General features: G+C 33.7%; 1 protein-coding gene across 4 annotated transcripts in view; it reads right to left on the bottom strand.

Moving 5' to 3' along the window:
• The window catches only part of COL11A1 (collagen type XI alpha 1 chain), a 200556-nt gene that overhangs the window by 52023 nt on the left and 123661 nt on the right, over positions 1-24872 (bottom strand). For all 4 annotated transcript variants that reach the window (XM_069479087.1, XM_069479089.1, XM_069479086.1 and 1 more), the window contains 4 exons: positions 10434-10541; positions 4380-4487; positions 3425-3478; positions 43-96 (listed from right to left, as the gene is read on the bottom strand). In XM_069479087.1, coding sequence (XP_069335188.1) covers positions 43-96; positions 3425-3478; positions 4380-4487; positions 10434-10541 — 324 coding nt within the window. The remainder of the gene's footprint in view (positions 1-42; positions 97-3424; positions 3479-4379; positions 4488-10433; positions 10542-24872) is intronic.

Below are 24872 nucleotides of genomic sequence, written 5' to 3'. Positions count from 1 at the left end.
GCTGTGAGGATTTAGATTTTCTGGACGAAGTGGATTACTTACAGCAATTCCAGGGGCACCAACTGGTCCTTGAAGACCTGGGGGACCGGGAGGACCCTGCAGTGAAATAAAAATCAGTCATTTTGAAACAAGCCAGAAGAGACTCGGCTATATAAAGCAGAACATTTGGCTGATTGAAATCTATTAAACAACTCTACACTCCTTGAGAAAAAGGAAGCATCAATTAGAAGTCTTCCGCATTTAGCCCAACCATTTTTGTTTTACTCCTTGAGACTCAGACTTCCAATTTTGAAAGGAATTTTAGATTGGCATTTATTGGAAGTACTCTCATCTGCAATTTTGCAGGCGTTTCAAAATATATTTTTTGCTAACATAAATCGAGTAGAAGATTCACATTTGAAAATTTTCAAAATATCATCCCTTTAATGAGTTATATATGAACGGGAAAAGTACATGAAAAATTTGTCTATATACTACCGTTTAAATGAACACCAAAGTTCTGAGGATTCTATACAGATAGAATGCAGTAATATATGAAAATTTAGACTTTTCACATATGCACACCCATGTAAACTTAGTATTATTATATATGTTAAGTATAACAGAATCCCTTATTTTGAGCACTAGATTTCAAAAGATACTATGAGTCTTATATGCACAGATATTTCTTAACTGTCTTATTTTCTTATGCTAATAAATGGTCAGGCATTATAAAAGATTAAGAAGAAATTACAAATTAAGTCATTGTATTGTATCATTCCTTATCAAAACTGCCATATTTGTGTCTTATACTATACAGACATTTGCACTAATGCTGCAAAAACAATGGTGGATAAAATTGCTGGTGGATTAGTCCCACTAATGTTTGTAGCTACCATTTGTAATACAATTCATTGCATTTTCATCACAACGTACTCTCAGACAACAGAAAAATGGCTCTTTCACTTAAGAATGTTCTTGATGAAGCACTGAAAGTTATTAGTTTTATTAAATACTGACTTTGAGTACATGTCTTTTGATATTCATGTGTCAAAATGTAAAACAGACACGAAGTACTTTTGCTTCATACTGAGGTACAATGCCTGACTCAGAAAAAGCACTTGGACTCTAGTTTGATTTGCAAGCTGAACTTCCCAGCTTCCCAATTTTCTTAAGATATTGATATTCTATTTTAAAAAGTGTCAATAATTTGAAGACCTTATCCAGTCAACCGATAATTTCCAAATGTCCAACGAAAAGATATTGCAAGATTATGTATGAATAAAAGTCAAAGCACAAGAGAGAGCTAATGGATGTTAATGTAATAGCATAATAAGCTTACTGTTTTGATTTCAGATTCGTATTGCAATTTACCATTAAGAAAAACTACCACTTATCAAATTTTGATGTAGAATCAGAGAATATACACAATTATCTGAAAAGGTAGTCAAAATGCACCTCCCTTTTAAACTACATATTTTTGTGAGCTTGGATCTTCTTCATTCTTTCAAACAAAACAACACGTCATCACAGATTGAAGTAGATATGAGAATATAGCTTTATCTATTATGCTAGATACAACAAATTTTAAAATGCTACTCGCACTGTTTTTTGCTTGAGAAAAATATAGCTATTTTTCATTAAAAGTGCTTTGGGCTTGCTGTTCTTAATTCTAAATGAGTCCATACATAATATTAAGATATCTCAGTTTCAATTCACATGGACAAAAGCTTTTGGGGCTCTTCAAAAAATTTTAGGAGTATACGAGGGTCCTGAGAGGCAAAAATGTGTGAGAACTTCTGGCTTAAATAATAGTCTTGCAGTCATGTTTAATTATAGCTTTTAAGGAAGAAATAAAAACTTCTTAAAATATGGCTTTTGTCTAGTATATAAGGTATTCTAATTAGACCAATAGTATTTACTTATCTTTAGGAAATCCAAATGGAGTCTAAAGAACTTAATTTACTGCTACAGTAATTTGATTTGTCCCCACCAAACCTCATGTTAAAATTTGATCCCCGATGAGGCCTAATGACAGGTGTTTGGGTCATGAGAGTGAATTCCTCATGAATGGCTCCCTGTAGTGAGTTCTCCTCAAGAGCCTGGATTGGTTCTCAGGGAAATAGATTAGTTCCCCTCCCCACACCCCTCCCCCCCATGGCCCTTCCCGCCATCCAGAGTGGGTTGTCATAAACCTCTTCTTTATAATTTATCCAGCCTTAGATATCCTCTTATAGCCACACGAAATAGACTAAGACAGATACTAAAATAGAATTTGTAAATTTATAGTCAGTAGCAATTGCACCAAACCTATACAGCTAGTTTTCTGTACACAATTTCTTGGCATAATTTTACAGCATAAATCCAGAGTATCAGTGTTGTTGCTTATTTTCTAAGGTTTTGTTATACTCGATAAAAAAAGAAATCAAGAGCCTATTATACATTAAATACTTCAATTACCTGAAAGATCTTTCTGCTCTGATTCTAGAGTGCTTTCTTTTTAGTTAGAAATATTCAGCTCTCATAGTCTTTGGTGACTATTAATACTCAGGTTGAGTTTCAATCAATTCTAATAAAACCTCTTTTCAAAGTGATGTGTTAAGCTATGCAGTGATTCCAACCCTAAAAGCATCTGAATGATAGATGGATCATAGGACAGAACCAGAATAATCTATTAGAATCAAACTGCTAGGGATGATGGATAAAGTTCTACACTAGGTTAAAAAAAAAAATGAATTGAGGACATATCTCTATACTCCCCCAATTTACATTTCTACTGGATAGCAAATATATGAACACTTAGAGAAATAATGTAAATAAAGAACTCAAAAAAACCAAATGTCTGTAGATGTTCTTTAAAGAGTATAAATTAGTAAGGAATTGCTGAGGTGAAGTACATGAGAGTATCATTATCCACTGTGTTTAATCCAAGAAGGATGAAAGTTTTTAAATATTTAATTTAAAGAGAATGCAAAGTGGTAAAGAATGAAGAAAAAGTTATACAGGCAAGAGTGAACACATCATTTGAGTGAGAAACCAAAATTGTTTTGATAGTTTTATGATTTCAGAGAAAAATTCTAAAATAAATATTTTATTTTATATAATGGGAACAGATGTATCAATTGGTATATGTGTAGAATTTAGTAATAGTATTAATTTTGGTACACATTATTTCTCACGATCATATGGAAAAAAGATTATTTCATTATATCATTCTTTCATTTGCTATCACAGATTGATAAATGTGGCCTATAATCATCATAATTTACTTAATTGCAGAAAGAAAACCTCACAAAATTGTATAGAATTGTATAACCACAGAAGAGATATAGTATCACTCTTATAAGCTTTGGCTAGTTAAGTAGTACAACATAAAAATATCCACAGTAAACAGTAAAAAATGTTAAATGAATAATGTTCCCTCAATAAGAAGTAGGAAACTCACATTTTCTCCTTTGTCACCCTTGCTGCCTTTTTGTCCGGGTTCACCAATTTCACCCTGTATTTGAAAGATTTGAGTTAAAATTTATCTCTAACATGCCACACCTGCCATTGAATTGTCTTTGTCATTATCAAATTGGTAAATTTTACCTTTAATATAATCACATGCTAGTGTTTAATGTCACTGTTTAAAATGTAAAATGTTGGGTTCCTTCTGCTTCTAGCTTTCTAGTATTGGATAATATATACACAAACAAAAGTCAACTTAATATCAAGGAATACTGCAACTGGATTTATAACCAAAAAATTAATTTTATCTCAATATAACCAGTATAAACTGATAATGAAAGTACATTGATGTATAGAAACTATAATTACACATTAATCAAAAATTACTTTTCTTTTCTCCTAGTTCTCCAAACACTAAAATGAGGCACATTATTGGAGTGCTGATTTACAAATTTTTACAATATTTTACAATAAAATATTAAAATATATTAGATTCAAATGTAGCAACACAGCCATACATTTGGAATCAAGAGTTTAGAGTCTTTACTTATCTGTTGGTAAAAGATAACATGATTATCAAGTATGTCATTCATTCTTAAATCTTACTGTGCAATATACAAGACATGAGAGTTAATATATATGTGTAATCAATTACCTTTATATTCATTTCAGAAGGGCATTTTAAAAATAAATAAATTTTGGCATCTACTACTTTTTCTCATTACCCCTCTTCTTTTATTCCATTTTCCTATTTATATCCCCCATACTGTTTTATGGCATACATGCTAATTCTCAACTTTTTAAATAAAACTTTGCTAGAACATATTTGAAACTTTGAAAAAGGTGACCTTTCATCTGGCATCTAATCTTAAAAAGATTAATTCCAGAATTCTTGAAAAAAAAATTAAACTTTCTCACAGGATTTACTAACATTAATAAAGAGCACCAACCTTATCTCCGTCTTCGCCAGGGGACCCAGCAGGGCCGGCTGGCCCTGGGAGACCCACAGGACCTTGTACTCCATCTCTCCCTGCAGGGCCTTGGGGACCTTTTTCTCCCTGTATTGAAAATCCAACAGCTCATTAATTTGCTGTAAGAAACCTATAAATTAACTGTTTGCTACAATTTTGAAGTGTAGCTACGACAGGCATAAGGTCCCTTCTATTAATATATTTGACAAGGAAACTGTTTAATGTTTCTAAGAAAAAATATTTTCAAGTAACAAATGACAACACAAAAGATCCCCTACATTCATTAGTGACTAAGAATGACGTCCTTTTTTTAAACATTTATGAATCTCAGGCTATGGACCACAAAAATAATTAGGACTCAAATTAGAATTTTTCTTTCAAACATGTACTTGCTAAGCAAGTGTTATATATTGACAAATCGGATGCCTCATGTTTGAGAAAACTTGCTGAGCCTCTACTCACTCCCCTTCATTAGTGCCCCTGAAATAGATGTGCAGTGGGTACTAAGGTTTAGAAACTGCAAAACGCATTTACTCATATGTCCAACTTTACCATATGCTTTATGTTTGATATGTAACTTTCCTATTTTTAACAAATGTTTCATGTGTTTTCCTAGATTTTGATATTTTAAATCACTGCTGCTTTCACTGATTCGAAACGATAAGGCTGTCAAAAAAAGTTAAAAAAGGTTTTGGTTTATTTGGTTTCTAACAATGGCATTATTTTCCTGTTTTGAAATTTACCTATATGTATAATTTAAAAAAAAAATAGTGCCTTGATAATGAAGACAACCTCTATTTCCCATAAAACATCCTTTCAGAGTTTAAAATAAATTATTTTCTAAAAGTCAAAATTTTCACCAGTTTTGCATAAGATAGTATTTCTGATTGCATTCAGGGGTTCTATTTGTTCTTGTCACATAAAAGGGTCATCTACAACTCATTAGGTCCTGTCTTTGCATTATCCGACTTCCCCCCCACTTTCCTTACCCTCTCCTGCTCTTTTATAATAACTTGGCTTTGCTTGTTTTATCTCCTGATTATCTCTTGAATATATTCACTTCACTTTATCTCCACCACTGACACCTTATTCCAAAATACTAGTATTCTTTGTCTGACATATTGAAATAACCTCCTGCCTTTCCCCACATTAATTCTTACTTCCTTCCGATCTATTCCCCATTCTGTACCCAGAGAGCCAATCAGATCACATCACCTATACCTTCTAGGTCAATTTACTTGTTACTGTTCCCAAGACAAAGACCAAAGTTAGTGTGGCTTACCATGATCTGGCTCCTACTGCCTGCCCAACCACATCTGGCCTCCTCTAAGTCTTGCTCTCTGCATGCCAACCCTTCTAGATATTTTTTTCAGTCCCTTAAATCTGATGCCATGCCCTCTCCTGTCATATGGCCTGATCACATTTTGTTCCTTTCGCTTCCTCATCTTGTACATGTCACCTTCAATGTATTGTCCAAGGAAAGCCCCCAATTCTAGCTCTGATCTCTCTGCTATAAACTGACATATACCATTGCACTTCCTTCATATCAATAACCAGATTTTGTAATTATACATGTATTTAATGATTCGTTATTACCTAATTTCCCCACCAGACAATAAACAGTGTGAAGGCAGGAAATGTGTCTGTTTTTGCATTTCGTTATATGCCCTTGGCTTGCAGCCCAGAGTAACCACTTAAGGAGCATTTGTTGAGTTAGTTAATTAATGACAACAAAAATAACAAAATATCTATAAAACAAAGTTAATTCATTGATCCTGATTTATTACGTGCCTGTGTTTTTTTTTTTTTTTTTTTGAGACAGAGTCTCACTCTGTTGCCCAGGCTAGAGTGAGTGCCGTGGCGTCAGCCTAGCTCACAGCAACCTCAAACTCCTGAGCTCAAGGGATCCTCCTGTCTCAGCCTCCCGAGTAGTTGGGACTACAGGCATGCACCACCATGCCCGGCTAATTTTTTCTATATATATTTTTAGCTGTCCATATAATTTCTTTCTATTTTTAGTAGAGATGGGGTCTCGCTCTTGCTCAGGCTGGTCTCGAACTCCTGAGCTCAAACGATCCGCCCACCTCGGCCTCCCAGAGTGCTAGGATTACAGGCGTGAGCCACCGCGCCCGGCCTATGCCTGTGTTTTATATGTTCTTGTTTTTCAAAACTGTGCCATAATTATCATATGAAACAGACCTCTGATGTCACTCTGGAGACCTTTCATTTCCTTCCATCAAATATTATGATACCTATCGACACTCATAAGATGTGCTGTGCTGTTCACAGTAAACTTCGCTACTTTAAGCACAACAGCTGTTTCGAATATTTCCCCTTAATTTGAATTTCCTTCCTACCCTTAACTCCAAAATTCAATTCTTTTGTACAACGATATCTGTAAATAAGACCGATAGGTTCCATCTACCTTCATTATAGAACATATAATCTCTAGCCAGGCACTATTTGCCATTTATGGTATTTCTTCTGATCCTGGTCTATGTGGAATCGGAAGAAATCCTTCCATGGATCTGTAGCACTCTACATTTAGATTCGCTGTTTATGACTCTTCAAGATGACATAATGCTTCCTCCATTACATATCTCTTGGCCCACAACCTACACAGCAGCTGGAAACATCCGTTTCTCCTTAACTAGTCAGCCTTTCTTTCACCACTTCTACCCCTCCATTTACATTAGTAACTAAATCTTACCTTAAAAAATTGAGACATAGTTACACATTGCCATGTCCTTTTTCTGACTTGGCTTGGTCTTATCTTTAACCTATCCTCATACCCTCAACTTTTATTACCATTCACAAAGCCATCCCTCCTTACTTAAAAGCTGATTTATATATATTTTTTTATTTTCAGTGTATTGTTTCATCCTGCTTTATAGCAAGGCTGGTTCACACACTGATGATGATGATAATGACGATGATTATTCTGAACATTTACCACAATTCTGCGAAGTGCTTTAGAACTGTAATTTTATCTGATCTTCACAAAATACTGATTATCTTCTTTTCAGAGATGAGAAAACAGAGGTTTTAATGTTAAATAACTGAAATCATGAACTAAATGCATGACAGAGCTAGTTCCCAATCCAATTCTCATTGTCTCCGAGCAGGCAGCTTTAGTCTGATTTCCTTAACTCCCTCACTTTTCACTAATTATTTTCTTATTATTGGTAAAGTAGATAAATACATGTACAATATAATGATAAAAATAATAGGCATTGCATTCCATTACATCCTACTAGTACTTCCACTTACTACTCATTCTTCTTTTGTCTCCATGTCTTACTTGGGGTGATCTACATTCACCTCCACTCCACTTCTTCATAGTTTACTTTCTTTTTGAATCCCATAATTATCCTAAAATTATGAATGTCCACAGGTCAAATCTCAGCCTCTTTGGTTTTTTCAGCTTTCAATATTTTTGATCTTTTGCAACATCTAACAAAAGGGGACTCTTTTCTCTCTTGGCTTATTTGATAGCATGCCTCTGGAGATTGTATCTATATCTATGTCTATGTCTATGTCTGTATCTATATATATAATCCATAGACTCTTTTTCTCTCTTACTGGATCCTTCAGAACTCACACCCATTATAATTTTCCATAAAGAATGGGTCTTGGGCCGGGCAGGGTGGCTCATGCCTGTAATCCTAACACTCTGGGAGGCCGAGGCTGGAGGATCACTTGAGCTCAGGAGTTCGAGGCCAGCCTGTGCAAGAGCAAGACCCTGTCTTTACAAAAAATACAAAAATTAGCTAGGCATGGTGACTTTCTCCCTTCCAAGAAGCTGAGTTGAAGGGTAGATGGACCAAGAACTTGTCTTCCACAGGCCCAGTCTTGTCTCTTTCTTTATGCAAGCCTAAACCTACTGATAATTGCATAATGTTTTTATAACACAAGCTGCTCAGAGGAGATAAGATCCAAAATTTATATTTGGGAAGAGAAAGAAGTAAAAGGCTGCACTTAATTTGGTTATTTCCATCAGTTTTTATTAGACCTGTGGATGGATAGCTAAGGGTAGTTTCACCCAACACTCTTACAACCACTTTATGCTACTGTCCCCCAAGCAGACACCTCCCTCAAAAGTACTACTTAATATAGCAGCTAGCACTTAGTTACTCTAAATAACTATTTGTTGAAGACAAGCAAAATGGAATGAACATCCTGGAGTTGGTGGTGGTGGTGGAGATAACTGAGAGAGGTGGATGACCAAACCATTCCCTTTTGGCTTCCCTAGTCATGGTATCATCAATTTCCAACAAAACCCAGGTCCAAATCCTAGATCTCACAAAGGCTCTATCAATAATTTCTCATCTGTCCCATCAAATTAATTTCTTATTAAGCATTTTCAGTGCTTTTCTATATTCTGATCTTTGTTTCAATATTTTAGTTCTTCATAAAACCAAGGTATATCTTCATTTTAAAACCCATCATTTAATATATTATCTTCACAGAAGCTGTGACTATTCTGAATAGTACATTCTCCATTTGTATAAAAGCAATGTATATTCCTTTTCTCTATATGCACTCTTTATGATATTGTGCCTAGATACATGTGCCTTAGATTTTTAAAAGAACTTGTATTGAAGTATCTGAATCTATTCTCTTCCTATTTCTTCCCAGTGCCTAGCACATTATAAAACTTTTGGCTTTAAGAAAAATGCTCAACATGTTAAAATTGCTTTATTTGTCACCCCAAAATTCTACCCACAGGTTATGGTATAGCCCCATTCCTACATTTTAACTGTTTCTGAAAGGTAATTGATTACGGAAAAAATCTTTTTTATTTGGAAATTGCTACTGTTCGAATGTGTCACCCAAAAAGCATGCATTGGAAACTTAATCCCAAGGCAAGAGTGCTGGGAAGTGGAGCCTAAGAAGAGGTCATTAGGCCATGAGGGCCTAGTGAATGAATTAATGCTGCTATTGCAAGAGTGGGGTCATTATAAAAGGGAGAGATCGTTTCTCTCTCTCTCTCACCCTCACTTTGCTCTCCCACCATGACATGATGTGGCAAGAAGGCCTTTGCCAGATGCAGCCCCTTGATTTTGGACTTTCCAGGCTCCAAAAGCACGAGCTAATTAATCTCTATACATTATAAATGACCCAATCTGTGGTATACTGTTATAGCTGCACAAAATGAACTAAAACAGAAACATTGGAATAATATCACAAAGTAATGAGAGAAAATGCACGGACAGTGAAACCAATCAACTTGCTAAACTGAAGTCTTAATGATAAAAAAAGCATTTTGAATTATAATCTTAAACTGAATTGTATATGTCAAGACTTACCAGTATACAAAAGTATTAAACATATATTTTTGTGTATCATAGCCAACACTTTTATCTACATTTACTGAATCAGTTTGTGTTTTAATCTTGTAAGATGAGAAACTGTTTTTTTTTTTTTTTAATCAGCATGATTAAATGAAAAGCAGGGACAAAAACAGAGGAGAAATCTCAGCAAAAAAAAACATAAACCTAATGAATAGAGTCCAAAGCCATTGAAGTATAAAATTTTAAAATCCAATAAATATAAGATGAAATAATTGGTCAGATGTTTCCCATCTCACTCACTGGAGATCAAAGCTCAAATTACATGAGCAGGGCAGCCGCTTTCTATGGGTTTCCTTTACAGACTATGGAAACACTTGGAATTGAATTTGTATTACTGGACGTACAAAAAGTTCACACTTTTCTAATATAAAGCAGCGAGGTATAGTTTTAATCACAATTCCCAATTTTATTTTTTAAAAGGAGCAAAATGAGAAGCCTTTCACATTAATAATATCCAACTCCCTCACAGGTATTCAGGTTCCATAAACTGTGAAAAAAGTTATCTCATTTAATTGAATTTGAAATTTTCTCCATTATAAATATAAAAGGAGGTCGTGTTCATATGCCAGGCACATATGCAGAGAGAGTGCAGTGGGGTATGAAAAGCTAATATTCGTGAATAAAAAATCATACATGTGCAGGGCAACAGCATAATGTATTTTCTCCTTGCATTACTTACAGGGGCACCTTTCTCTCCAGCTGGACCAGGAGGACCCTGAGGTCCCGGCCGCCCCGGCAAACCAATGGGGCCAGCTGTACCTGCGGATCCACGCTCTCCTGGTGAGCCCTAGAGCACAGGAAAAGAACATTTTGTTATTAACGATGAACAAAGTGATACGGGCTTAAAGAATCACTTATTTAAAAATAGAATCTTACAGTCTAGCTAATTATGTAAAAGTAACCTTTAGAGAATTAAGATCTCAAAGAGGAACAGTTGTACCTGCTGTTTGAGACATTAATTTCTAGCCCCAATACTAAGCACAGATGTTGAAGGTAGAAAATATCAATGAGATAAAAAATACTTCAAAATTATAAGCATTTAACATTTTATAGATGTCACCTTTTTCATTTAAGTGTTCACAATTGTGCACAGTGCTTTGTAAAACATCTATCTGATATATAACCTCCTATGCATTGATTTCCTTGTATTATACTGAATGGGCAGAATACATTCTCTAGACCAGTATTTCTTGAAGTGATTTCTGGGCTTCACTTCAAACTTACTGAATCAAAATTTCAAAATCCAAAAAAATTAGTTCAGAAATTTTCTGCGTTAATCTACAAATATAATTTATTACATAATAATATTTGATGATCACTGTCCCACATTTGACCTTTTTTGACTTGGAATAAGCCCTTAAATTTACCATACACCCCTCCAAGGACCATTGGGTCTTATTACGAACTCTGGTAAGATAATTCACATTTGATTAAGTTTTTCCACTGAGTTTCAAGAAAGATGTCACATATTTGCTTCTAAAAAATTCTCACATATAAAGTTTTTTAGAAATAGCTATGTAGGCACAGTGGCTCATGCCTGTAATACTAGCACTCTGGGAGTCCAAGGCAAGAGGATTGCTTGAGCTCAGGAGTTCAAGACCCTGAGCAAAAGTCAGACCCCGTCTCCACTAAAAACAGAAAAAATTAGCTGAGCACAGTGGCGAGCATCTGTAGTTCCAGCTACTTGGGGCAGTAAGATCACTTGAGCCCAGGAGTTTGATGCTACAGTGAGCTATGATGATGCCACTGCACTCTAGCTTGGGAGACAGAACGAGACTGTCTGAAAAAAAAAAAAAAAAAAGCTATGTATTGTAGATACTACCTTCATATGAATTACCTGTATCAACAATTTAAGAAAACATTATTTAAAGCAAGAATAAAAGAAATGCAAACATATTTACTAAGTTATGTAAAGCTCAAGTATAATTCATTTACTATTTCCAATTCTGCTTAATAAAAGATAACAAGAATATAGTTTTTGAATTAGATTCCTAGATGAGTGATTGTTATAACTCACCATTTTATTTACTAATTGAACTAAATGTGGAATATTAGGAAATATGATTAATACTTTTCCTTAATAATGAACATGTTTAGATAATATCATTTCAAAACTCATAGAAGAAATTATATATAAAAGCTGGAAAATACATTACTTCCACACACGTTTTCTAATATTATACTTTCTGTATATTAGAAATCAGTTGATCATATAAATATAAATTATTGACTTTGTTCTAATTTATATTTTTATTAGTTTAGGGAACTAATTACATATGACCATAAGAACAATGGTAATCATACCCACAATTTGTATTTACACAGTGCTTCACAATATGCAAATCAGTTTTGGTTTCATTTCATCATTTTATTCCCATATCAATGCCAGGAAGTTGATAGAGCAATTGTAACATCTTAGTTTTAAAGATGAAAAAACTCTAGTTCAAAGAAGTTAACTGTCCTTCCCATAATTATATAACTAGACGATGGACCCCCGACCAGAGACTCAACTCTGTGCTTTCTCCACAAAGCCACCCATTCCTTCTCTCTAATGAGGACTTCAATATTTGCAATTTATAGGGTATCTGAAACTTAGGAGATAAATACAATTTGGAGAAACTTTGCCAAAAATATAGTTAAAGAAATTGTAAAATTTGAACTTGACATAAACAAAAGTAGTATTTTGGCCTATCAGTAAATAGATATTTAAAAACCAAACCAGGAGATGTTCTTCATATTGCATAATAATTCATTAATCAAGAGTTGTGTGAAAATTACATTTTTATCAATCAAGTATTCCAAATACTAAAGAGGAGGGCACAATTACAGGGAAAATCACAGTTCATATTTTGTAGATAATAAACGTCTACTCCTCTGTCAATGTATGTGTATTCAATTTAAGAATATAAAAATATTTTTATGAAAAGAATAGTCAAGCACAAGCGGCATAACTGTTAACCAGCTAGCGGACATCTGGTGAATGATTCCAGAGGCCAATGCCAAAGAGAAAAATAATTGTAGAGTCCTCTAAGTATTTTAAATTCAAGAAGTCAGTTCTAGAAATGAAAAGAACGAAAAGTTTGCCTCTCTTTCTTACAGAAAGGGAGTCACGAGGGAAGGAAGGAGAGGAGGGGATGGGAAGGGCAAGAGCAAGAAGAACAAGGTCTATGAATGGGGGGCAATGCAAATATATTTCTTGAATCACTAAAAAGAGAGAAAAGAGAAAGTTCAGTAATAAAGATACTCCTTTTTTTGGTAACAGAAAAACATCAGCAGAAGACAATATATAATGCAACTAGGTTTGTTCTGTTTTATTCAGGTTAAAATTAAAACCCCTGAAGATGAATCTCCACTTATCTGAGAAGCTGATTTATCAAGGATCAATGTACATACAAGGTGACTGACTGTATTACATTTTGTTTTAATATTTCACTTGTAAACCTCAAAAAAGGATTATTACCCGTTAGGTTTTTCAAATCTAAAATAAGCATCCAATGTAAATGCTGAGGTATTTTATTTGTTATTGACTGTACCAAAAGAGATGCAATTTTCATTTGTCCTGCCATGACATTTTTGTTTCTTTTTTTTTTCCTGATTAAACCCCACTACTCAAAGGCTACCTGAGGAAGATTATCACACCAGATTGTGTTGAAGCTGACAGCTGTGACACTAGAATGACAAAAGGAGAGAATCACTAAAAAGCAGCTCACATTAAAAGAATTTATTTTCCAGTATTGAGCTCACTACGTAACAATTATCGTGCTCAGTACTTTGCATATGTAATTGCTGAATAATTTATATATTTTTCAGGTAAAAGCCATAAAGCTCAAGGTCTGGGTGCCCCGATTTGCTACAAAGTTTTTTCCTACAATGGTTAGTAGTTTGTAAATGGTGAAAAAAAAATTCCTGACCCATACCCATAAAATTCATATACATTGTGTTGAATTTTAATACATAGAATATAGCCATTTAAGAACAAGCTTATATGGGTTGAACGCTCTCTAAAATCAGCAAACTTAAACAAATTCATGAAAGAGCTTAATTTCTTTATCAAAATAGTCATTCCCTATCATTCGTTTAGTGCATCTGAACTTCACTGCCCAGTTTATTTTTAAAATCTCCGCTGTTTGCCAATATTGTTTATTTGTAATTTTCTACAACAGCAATGATTTATTTTCAGTTTTGATAGCAATTCAACACATGTGACACCTGAGACACTACAGGACTTTTTCTTCATGTTGCACTCCTGCTTTCAAAACTAAAATATTCTTTCTCATCTATGCCGAACTGTAAAGTAGTTGGTGTTAATTCACATTTTTTAGAATATATTTATCCCGGATCATCCCAGAAAAATTCTCATACACACATGCTCATTTTTAACTTTTTTTTTTTAGCATTACACTGTGCACATTATTTTCTCTTAAAATATTACATCTCTAACCGTCCCTCTAACACAATATGCCCATTTTTACCTCTGAATATTTGGTCACACTTATCCTCTGACTTACAAAGTCTTTGATCTTTTCCAATACTATTAGAATTCCAGCGTCTTTTTAGCCTCAGGTCAATAACCATCATACCAAAAAATTATATTTCTCTGAAAATGAGAAGCATGAGATATCTTCCAAAGTATCCCTTATACCATCTATCATAGCAATCTCACTTCTCTACCATTATTTTCTGAATGAATTAATGTAGCATTTGGCACTGAATTTTGGGTGGTAAGTATCTTCGTATTCTCTTCATTCATATTCCCAATGAATAAAACAAATTTACTGTATGCATTAAATGACTATAATTCATTTGTCTTTTTATCAAGTATGTGAACATATTGGAAAAAAAATCTGGCTCTGAATGTAGTCAATAGAAATTTTCCAAATTTGTAGGAAAACATCAATTGAATGTGTATTTTCCCCTAGAAGATGTGAAATCAAAATTAAAGGAAATATATATTAACTTGATACATTATGACTGACATATTACATGAAAATAACTCATGACATTTGCTTAAGAAAAGAACGCCTGTTAAATTTACAGGAAAACGTGTGTATTGAAATTAAAATATTTTGAATAATTATATTAATGTATCTCAATTGAAAGACTGTATGTTGATTTGAATATATGGCAATGTGTATAGTTTATAGATATTAAATATTATTTTTTATTACAAAGCTTAACTATTTTAGTTTTTCCCTTGGAGCAGTCATAAGATTAAATTTCAGATTGGCATCTTGCTTATGGAAACCACATTAAAATTAATAACAAGTATATATTACTTTTCTGTAGTTAAGATATTGCTCATGATCTTGTCACAGCTCATAAACTTTGAAACACTGGATGAAAACAAGAGGAGATTTTTTTTTCAATGTATATTTGTGCCCTAAAGTAAAACTTCAATTTCATTTTCTATTAGTTATTTCAAACATTCTATAAGCCTAGATATTTCTAATAACAGCATTCTCTGAAGTGATTCTATTTTATATATTTATAAATGAAAAGTGAAAATCTCGGATGGTACCTACCGATTAAGCAAATGATACAGCAAACTTGCAAATCTTATTTCAACATTCTCAGGCCAACTTTAAAGGAAAAAACCTATGAATCCTTTAATCCCAATTGAATCATTAGAGAAGTCCTACATTTTTTAATGAAAATTTAAACCTAATATTAAAAGAAGGTCCATTTACACATTCAACAAAAATATAGTGAGAACCTACTCTCTTATAACACTGACTCTGAATGCAAAATGTATCATGGTAGGAAACAGTCCTTGAGAAAATCACATTGGAGATTTTTTTTTTCTTTTTCTTCTTTCCCATAATGAGTAGGCATTTATAGTGAAACAAATTTTGCATTGCTCTATAGCTGACTATAGTAAAGAGCAGAGGGCTTTATAATTGTCAAGTAAATAAATAATTATATCTGAATGAATGCTTAGGTTTAAATATAGGTTAAACGAATAATGATCAACTTCACAAAGCTAGAGGTTTTTGCTTGTTTTTTTTTTCAATGATCCCCAGCACTTGGAGTAGTTACTGGCATATCACAGGCACTAAATAAATGTGTTAATTGAACATGTAATCTTTCCCTTTCCAGCACTAGAACAAATAGCTTTCTGATCTTGAGCAAATTCTCTATGGCTCACTTTTCTTGCCCCCCAAAATAGGGATAGTAATAGTTTGTCATCAGGTTTTTGTGATGTTTAATATGACATATCTAAAGTTCTTTGAATAATGCCTGTTAAAGTGTGAATGCAATAGATGATGGAGAACTGAATAGGAACATTCATATATTTCAAAAATAGATATGAAAATCTCAAATAATTATAGAAGTGAAATTTTATAGAAGAGAAACTTAAGATCCAGGAGGTTATATGGTAAATCTAACACATACTATTAAAAGAACTGTAGGGCTTTTTCCACATAACACGATTATCATTAATCCTAATTTAAACTATTTGTGTACTTGTCTCTCTACAGCAATGATGAATATTTTACACATCAAAAGTGCTCAGCTGGAAAGAACTTGAAGAAGGAGGAGCTAAAACTGGAGAAATATCACTTTCTTAATTTGCGATCTAAATAACAATGGACACATAATAAATTTAAAGTTTCCCAAAGACAATAGTACATGTAGAATTATGTGAACTATAGTGACCATAATATCACAAGTTCTATTTCATAGTAAATATTAACTACAGGAAATATGTATTTTCTTTCCTCGTATTTTCAACTGAAAAGTGAACATTTACATGCCTTTAAAAAGGAGGAATTTACATTTCTCTATTTAGTTACCTTACTTTTATATTAGCTTTGTCTCTTCCTGCAGCCCTTCTCTGAAACCCTGCTATACCTTCTTCTTAAACCTTACAATGGTAATGAAACAAACAATAGCATCAATCTGTATTCTTGGAATAATGAGAATAGTAGACATTTCTCTAATCCTTCACACTGAGGAGAACGCCCAAATAAATATTTTATTAGTTACTTTCACTGGGTGTTTCATATTCTGAGGAGCATTTGTAAAGTAAAGGAAAGTCGTAAACAGACAAATCATCTCATAAGCATTCAGTTAAAATGCAGCCCACAAGAGAGAATAGAAGCGTAAACACAAAAAGTTCTTATGAACCAGAGCTATAAAACTAGAAGGCAAAAACGTGTCTGCCCCTGTCTTTCCAAGACCAGGTTGACCTTCATGGCAAAACTAGCACGAGATAATCCCATGTCCTAGATGAGATATATTTTATATAACACAAGCTAAAATTTCAGATAAAATAGTTAAGAATCAACAGAATTTAAAACATAAACTTTGAATGATCAAATCAACGTTTCACAATACCTCAAAATGTGGTCATTGGTCCCTACCACCATCTGTATATGTGGCTCATTTCTAGCTGAATGGAACAATAGCCCACTGAGAGCTACCTGGGTCACAGTGGAAAAAATGTGCTTTATCTTGAAAAGTATAGCATATGAGCCAGTAAGTCAGTAGGTGTCATCCTCCTAAACAATTGCTCCTACTCTTGCTTGAAGAATAAGTAAAAGCCATGGAAAAGGTTCTCAGGAATATGATACAGTAAAGGAAATAAGAATTATGATAGGAAGGGCATGTGAACTCTTAAAGGACATGAAGAAGAAATAATAGCACGTGAAGAGGAAAACAGAGTCAGAATCATTAGGGGACTGTCATGAAAGAGGAGTCATAGCAAAGAAGCGAAGACTGCTGTATTGTGCAACTGTGAAGTATTGGATACTTACCCTGTAGCAGGGATCTGTCTGGCCCCTCTTATATGCTTTGTCAAACACTAATTCCCACCACTCCTGGGGAGGGGGGATATAACTGTGGTTTTAAAAATAGAAGGCTTTTACTAAACACACTACTATATTTGTTTTAATTTCATCATTTTTAGAGAAATAACTCTTGGCAATGGGATGATTCTACCTCAGAAAGAATATCTGGAGGAGAGATTATTTAGGGAAAATATTTTGCTAGATCTTGTTTTATGAAAATATAGGTGTTAGCTTAAAGTTGAGAATTTGGTGCATGATATATTTGCATACGTTGCGTGCTTACATAAATATAGAATGCTTATCCAGTTTATGTTCAACCTGCGGAAAAACACTGCACTGCCTTCCTCTCTTGATGTTCAGTCCCTTGCTGCTTTCTGTCTTGTGTGTGCATCAAGACATCTGCTTAGTGAGTGAATCCCCTGAGACCAGAAGACATGCCTGTGCTTTGATGGGCATCTATTACCAGCTCTTGGATACAACATCATGCATACAGTGAGCACTTCGTTTTCACCAGACTTTAAAAGCTTAAAGTCATAGCAACTTGTTGGTATAATTTTGTTTGCTGGTAAGTGGTAGCACTACAAAATGTTTCACAATATACATTTATTTCTAGGAGCAAAACCTTTAGAGAACCATAACCTTAAAATACCAGTTCTTTACTAAGAGGAGGAAAACAGTGATGGGCACTTCAAGACTAAATTTAGCATGCAAAAAATCTACTTTTCATAGATAAAATTGTTATTTATTTGTAGCTTCAGCTCTAACATAGTTCTTTTAGGCAAAACTCATTGTTTCCACCTTTGTGTTTTCTGTTCTATCTTTTAGCATATCTCTTATTATTTACTATGCTATTTTATCTATTTCAGATCTTTCTTCCTCAGTAAACCATAAGCTCTTTGCAGAAAAGTTCATTTTATGAATCTATATAACTTCAGTTTAATAGGTTGTCTAGTATACTCAGATATTTACTTATTTATGGTCTTTACACAAGAATCGACTTATAGCAGCTTATAGAGTATACATAAAATATAAGATGACATAAATAAGAAATAAATAAGCAAGAAAAGAAAATAATTTTTTATTGGCATAAAATGAGCCAATAATATCAATAATCTAAAAATACATGCTCTAGATCAAGTTTTTTCCCAACTGTAGGTCATGGGCCATTGGGTGGTTATGAGATCAATATAATGGATCTTGTCCAGTACTTTTAAAAAAATAACTAGAATAAAATATAATAGGCTATATTAAAGTATATAATATGTACTTTTTTGTAGTAAGTTGTGTTCAAAAATCTATGAAAATAGTCATAAAGTATTATCTTCTGTATTGTCTCCCAGTTTTGACTCCGTAATTTCTTTAAGCTAAAGCAAAAATAGAATTCTAAGTTTCATAATTCATAATGACTAAAGAAAAAAATAAACCCAGTTAATTGCTCAAGAAATCACAAAAAGTAATTTTTAAAAATTCTATGAAAAGCGTACTTGAAAAAAAAAATTACAAATATTTCTAAAGCTATTAGGTTGGTGCAAAAGTAATTGTGGTTTCAGCATTGTTGATATTGGAATACATTCTTAAATAAATGTGGTTGTGTTATACATCATTTTAATGTGCATTTCTTGATTTATGTTTTTTTGTTAATGACTTATTACTTGTGGTTTATTTTATATTTATTTCAGACTACGTAAATGATGTTAGACAGAAAGCAAATTTGTGCGATTTTCTTATTCGAGTTCAAAATGGGTCGTAAAGCAGCGGAGACAACTCGTAACATCAACAATGAATTTGGCCCGGGAATTGCTAACGAACTACAGTCAGTGGTGGTTCAAGAACTTCTGCAAAGGAGACAGGAGCCTTGAAGATAGGGAGTGCGGTGGCCTGCTATCGGAAGTTGACAACGGCCAGTTGAGAGCAATCACGGAAGCTGATCCTCTTACAACTAACTACATGAGAAGTTGTGACGAACTCAATGTCGAACATTCTAAGGTGGAAGCAAATGAGAAGGGTGAAAAAGCTTGATAACTGGGTGCTTCATGAACCGACCGAAAACCAAAAAATCGTCATTTTGAAGTGTCATCTTCTCATATGCAACAAGGGACTATTTCTCTATTGGATTGTGACATGTGATTAAAAGTGGATTTTATACAACAACCACTGACAACCAGCTCAGTGGCTGGACCCAGAAGAAGCTCCAAAGCACTTCCCAAAGCCAAACTTACACCAAAAACAATGTCATGGTCACTGTCCGGTGGTCTGCTGCCAGTCTGATCCACCACAGCTTTCCGAATCCCAGCGAAACCATTACATCTGAGAACTATGCTCAGCAAATCGATGAGATACGCCAAAAACTGCACGCCTGTAGCCGGCATTGGTCAACAGAAAGGGCCCGATTCTTCTCCACGACAACGCCCGACCGCACGTCGCACAACCAACGCTTCAAACGTTTTGTAATGGTTCCCATTTTAATTAATAAAGATGTGTTTGAGCCTAGTTATTATGATTTAAAGCTCATGGTCTGAAACTGCAATTACTTTTGCACCAACCTAATACAATCAACAAGAGATTTCTTCTGAGGATATCCATAAAGAGGAACCTGCATAAAGTAATATCCCATATCTATAAACAGATCCTTTTGCTTGTCCTGTTTTATACATAATATTAATAGTTTCTCTGAACAGAAGTCCACACAATCACACACAGACCTAGCAGAGTACAGCAAATCCACTTCTATAAGACGTCATAGCAACGCAATGCGAATGATCTGGCCTGTGTATCTGACTGAATAACAAGAATGAAGAGAACAGATGCCAAATATACTCATAAATGAATAGATAGGCACATGGATGGTTGGATTGAGTATTAAATATTTTATTTGTATGGATTATATAGAAAGACACAGTATATAAGTTACTTAATTGTGACACATGCAAAGTTTATAAATTACACTGTAAGCAATAACTGCTAACTGGTTAAAGCTCTGCTTAGGGCTTTCAGTTTTAGTTCATGAGGATTTTGTGCAGTGAGGGAATTTATTTATTTCTCTAGTAATCCTGAAATACACACACAGCACAACTACATTCTTACAAATTGTGTTCTAGGAGAAAGAAACTAAGGATTCAATAGTATACTGAAAAACATCTATAGTCATTAACGATTCAATCTGTACATTAAACAGCTTAATATCTGATTCATTCAAAACAAGCGATAGTCATAGGGAATCTATAGGAATATTAAGCCTAGTTAGCTGTAACATTAGCTCTCATTGCTCTCTTCCTTTTGGCAAAATTTTCACAGGGGTATAGAAGGGTCGAGAGGACTTGGAAAATCCAACCAGAGACAGAGAGAGAGAGAGAAAGAGAAGGAGAGAGAGAGAGGATGAAGTTAAGCAGATATTTACAGAGTGAGATCCACATATCTGGAAATGAGTTTATGTAAACTTCTATTGTGGATTTTCTCTTCAGATAACAGATAACTTGGGCAAAGTATTTACCTTCTCTAAGCCTCAGATGTTTTGCCTTTAAAAGTGGAATGATAAAGTAGGATGATAGTATCTACCATACGAAGTTGCAAGAGTCAAGATAATGAACATAACTGCCTAGCATAAGGGTTGAAAGAATGCTATAAATATTAAATATAAATGCTAATAATAATTATTTCACTTCCTTTTTCTATTTCCTTTAGATTCCACATTCTTTATTCACATTCTCTTCCTCAGAGAAATCATCCCTTTAATTAATTTTCCTTAATATGAATAACTACTGAATATCATCCCTCTCTGCTCCTGTAAATTTCTGTCTTGCACTTACCATTATCTGGTTAATATCCCAAAGGTAAAGTTAATATGATATTGATATAAATTCAGAAATATCCATTATAAAATAAAGTGCTATAGGGTATTCTTATACCTTTACTCCTTATGAGTCTGAATTTCATCATTTCTCACTAACTGACCAGATATTTCCTTTTGATATTTCAGTTACTTTTCTAATCAACATTGCAAGATACAACTTCTTATCTTTCTTGCCAAAGAAAGCTCCACTCCTGATTCCTTGTTTTTAATATTAATCACAAGGTAAACTTAAATAATAAGTTTTGAACCTCAAAAATTAAGAATTAACAGGAATTAATTTTCTTGGTAAGTTATAATGCACATCTAGAAAACCAACAATTTTTTGTTTTAATCTTTGTTATGTGGAACAAAAAAAATTCGAAATCAAATTTCACATGCGTGGAATTGCTTTACGTGGAGTAACCTGAGGCTTGTTTAGTCTTGTATGGACTAGACCCTCACCATAACTCACTTTACTGTATTTTGCAGCAATTATAGCAAAGCATTAGGAATTAATAAATACAGATGGTATCTTTCCTTCTAGTGAATCCTTCTCTATGAACTTTGAGGAATAATTTTAATTGGTTGTTACTTGCATATTGGATACATGAATTTATTATGAGAGTAGGCATTGATTCCAAATACACTCACAGTGAGCATCTGTTGAGCATTTCCATTAGCAAAGTATAAGAGCCTTTTAAAATCTTTTGTGACTGCCAAGAGGTTTTGAGTTTTTGTGTGTGAATGGTGTGTGTGTTTTGTTTGTTTGTTGTTGTTGTTCCTGATAAGGTAAAATTGTTCTAGGCACGGAAGGCATTATTCCCTCACAGACACCAGCTTGAGGTCATCATTCAGTTTTTATCTTTCCTCATTGCTCATACCCAGTGAGTAATAAATCCTCCTCTCCTGCCTCTTCAGTGTTGGTTACTTTTGTATGGTCCTTCAATTTCCCACTGCTCTAGACATTGGCTGGCTCTAATATCATGACATTGCTCACTGAAACTTCATGACATCGATTCTCTCCTATCTCTGTTATATATTACACACTAATGATAGATTTGTTTTCTTAAAATTTTAGTTATTTTTTACTCTACTTGTTCTATAAACTTCAAATCTTCAAATGACTACAGCCTGCCATTTTAGAACTTCAGTAATCACATGATGTGTTATATTTTTTGTTTAGCTTTATATTATGTAAAATAGCAGAATGCCTGGTTCCTAGCAAGAATTCCATAGATTTTAGTCCTTCTCCCAAAGCTTGTTCCACTTGGATAAAACCACCTACTCCTTAAACACGATATCCCTTTCCTAATATTTTCTTGCTTTTAAATTATTTTTATAATCTTCTGTAATCTGTGAAGCCAAGTTCAAGGGCCACCTCCTCCATGCCCTTCCCTTCTCTTCCTAGCCCTTTTCCTAGAATTAACATTTATTATTTGTATGTCATTAGGCATTTAATTACCAACCAACTTTTAGTGCTGTTAAGTCTTGATGTGTTTCTTTCCAAAATTGTTTATTCTATATTTAGTCAAGGGATATCTACAGGGTGCCCAACTGTATACAGCAAAATAGTAATTTAAGTAGTAATTGTCAAATAAACAATTGTTGAAGTTCAGGAACTAAATAACACTAGTTTTCATACTATATTTCATATGTTATTCTGCATGTAATTGTACAATTGTTAATAACTCGAAAATTATATCTCCTAGATGTATTATGTACCCCACAAATATGCCAGTTTCAACCGTTCCAAACACCTGAGATAACCTGCTTGGTTGGGCCCTAAGAAATACTTAAAACAACTTAATCCTTGTAGTCACAATTCAGATTTCATAGGTTCAATGACCATTAATCTTAAAAAATCATTTATTCCTAAAATAAGATGTCTTTAGAATCTGAGAGTCTCGGTAATGGATTGCATTGTACTGAAATTTTTGAAGATTCTATGCCCAAATAAGAACTTTTGTCTTATTCAACCATTGTTCCGATTAATGCTACCACCACTAATTTACAAGAATTTTAAAAAAATATTCTATATAATTTTATGAATTCTATGGAAAGTCTAATATAGTTACTGAGTATGTTATTTTCTTTTAAAAAGTCTTTACTACATGTCCATAGTACCTTAATCATAGTGATATATCAGTGATATATATGATAAGTATAACATTAAACAATCTGAAAAATGCTATGCTTACTCTGTTCTTAGTGTTAAATTATGCTACAAAACTTTACTCTTATATCATGATTTATAATTCAAATAGGTAGATATGGAATGATTACTGTGTGTTAGGCACTATTTTGTGAATGTAACCAAAATAATACAGGGAACTCAAAACTTAATGAGAGACACAACCAATTATATTCTAACGTACTTTCTAAAATAGAAATCAAAACAAAGAGGACTGAGCGGGAAGAAATTTTACTGATAAATGAAATGGAGGCAAATTGTCCAAAGATAACTTTATAGAGATTGAACACTTAAGCTAAATCTCTATGGATGAGTAGGATTTTTATTAAGTGGAGAAAGGAAAAATGCAGTTTCCTGGAAGAAAGAAAGGGAAATGTATAAAGTATACTCTTTTCAAAATAGAAAATGCCGTGATGGTTTGAGAAGCAAGAAGAAATTCAGTGCATTAAATTGAGTAGAATTAAAGGAGATGCACGCAGGAAATAAAACAGACTCTAGTGATTGGGATCAAATTGTGAAGATGACTTGTTGGCCAGGATAAGAAATTTGCTCTCTGAAAGCAATGTGGTCCCATAAGATCTGTATGAGGAGAGGAATGGTATAGTTAAGGACGTGCATTAAACTTCTATTTTATAGGCAAAACTGACTGGAGAGGGTAAGAAAATGGAGTCAAGGAGATCAGTTAAGATATTATTAGTCAAGGAGAGAAAGAAAAGAGTGTGAACAAAGGTGAGGGTGGTAGAAATGAAGAAAAGAGGACAAATTAGTGAGACATTTGGAGGTGGAACTAATATACATCATCATCTTGTGAGAAGAAGTGCAGAGGGGCTATAGGCAACTTTCTGCTTTTTAGGTTGGTCAAGTAACATAGAGAACGAGAAGAGGTCACTAAAGATGGCAGTTGGGCTGTTACAGCGAACTTTCAGGTACAGATGAAAAGGGAGGTAAATTTATAGAAAAATGAAGGATGTATTCAATTGTTTTCTGAGGGATTGTTACGTATCTCAAGAAAAGGTGAGGTAAAAATCTCATATTTACTCATTTGTCAATTATTTCATAATATTGATTGACTAAAGCTATCTAGATAATGTATAAAATGGATATATGTCTTCTATGCTTATGGGATTTTTTTTTTTTAGTAATTGACAAATTCAAATCCTATCAGTACTTAGAATCAAACAAATTAAGGATGTTTTATAATAAATGATGATGGAATATAACCTATAAGAAATCAAATCTTATTCTATGACTAATTTTAAAATGAAAGAGATGGATAAAAGAAAATTTTCAAACTACAGCCTCCCCAGG

This window comes from Eulemur rufifrons, chromosome 8 (assembly GCF_041146395.1).
Source record: "Eulemur rufifrons isolate Redbay chromosome 8, OSU_ERuf_1, whole genome shotgun sequence".
In the NCBI taxonomy this organism is placed as follows: domain Eukaryota; kingdom Metazoa; phylum Chordata; class Mammalia; order Primates; family Lemuridae; genus Eulemur; species Eulemur rufifrons.
Note: the sequence above shows the minus strand (reverse complement) of the source record. Positions and strands in the feature narration are given on the sequence as shown.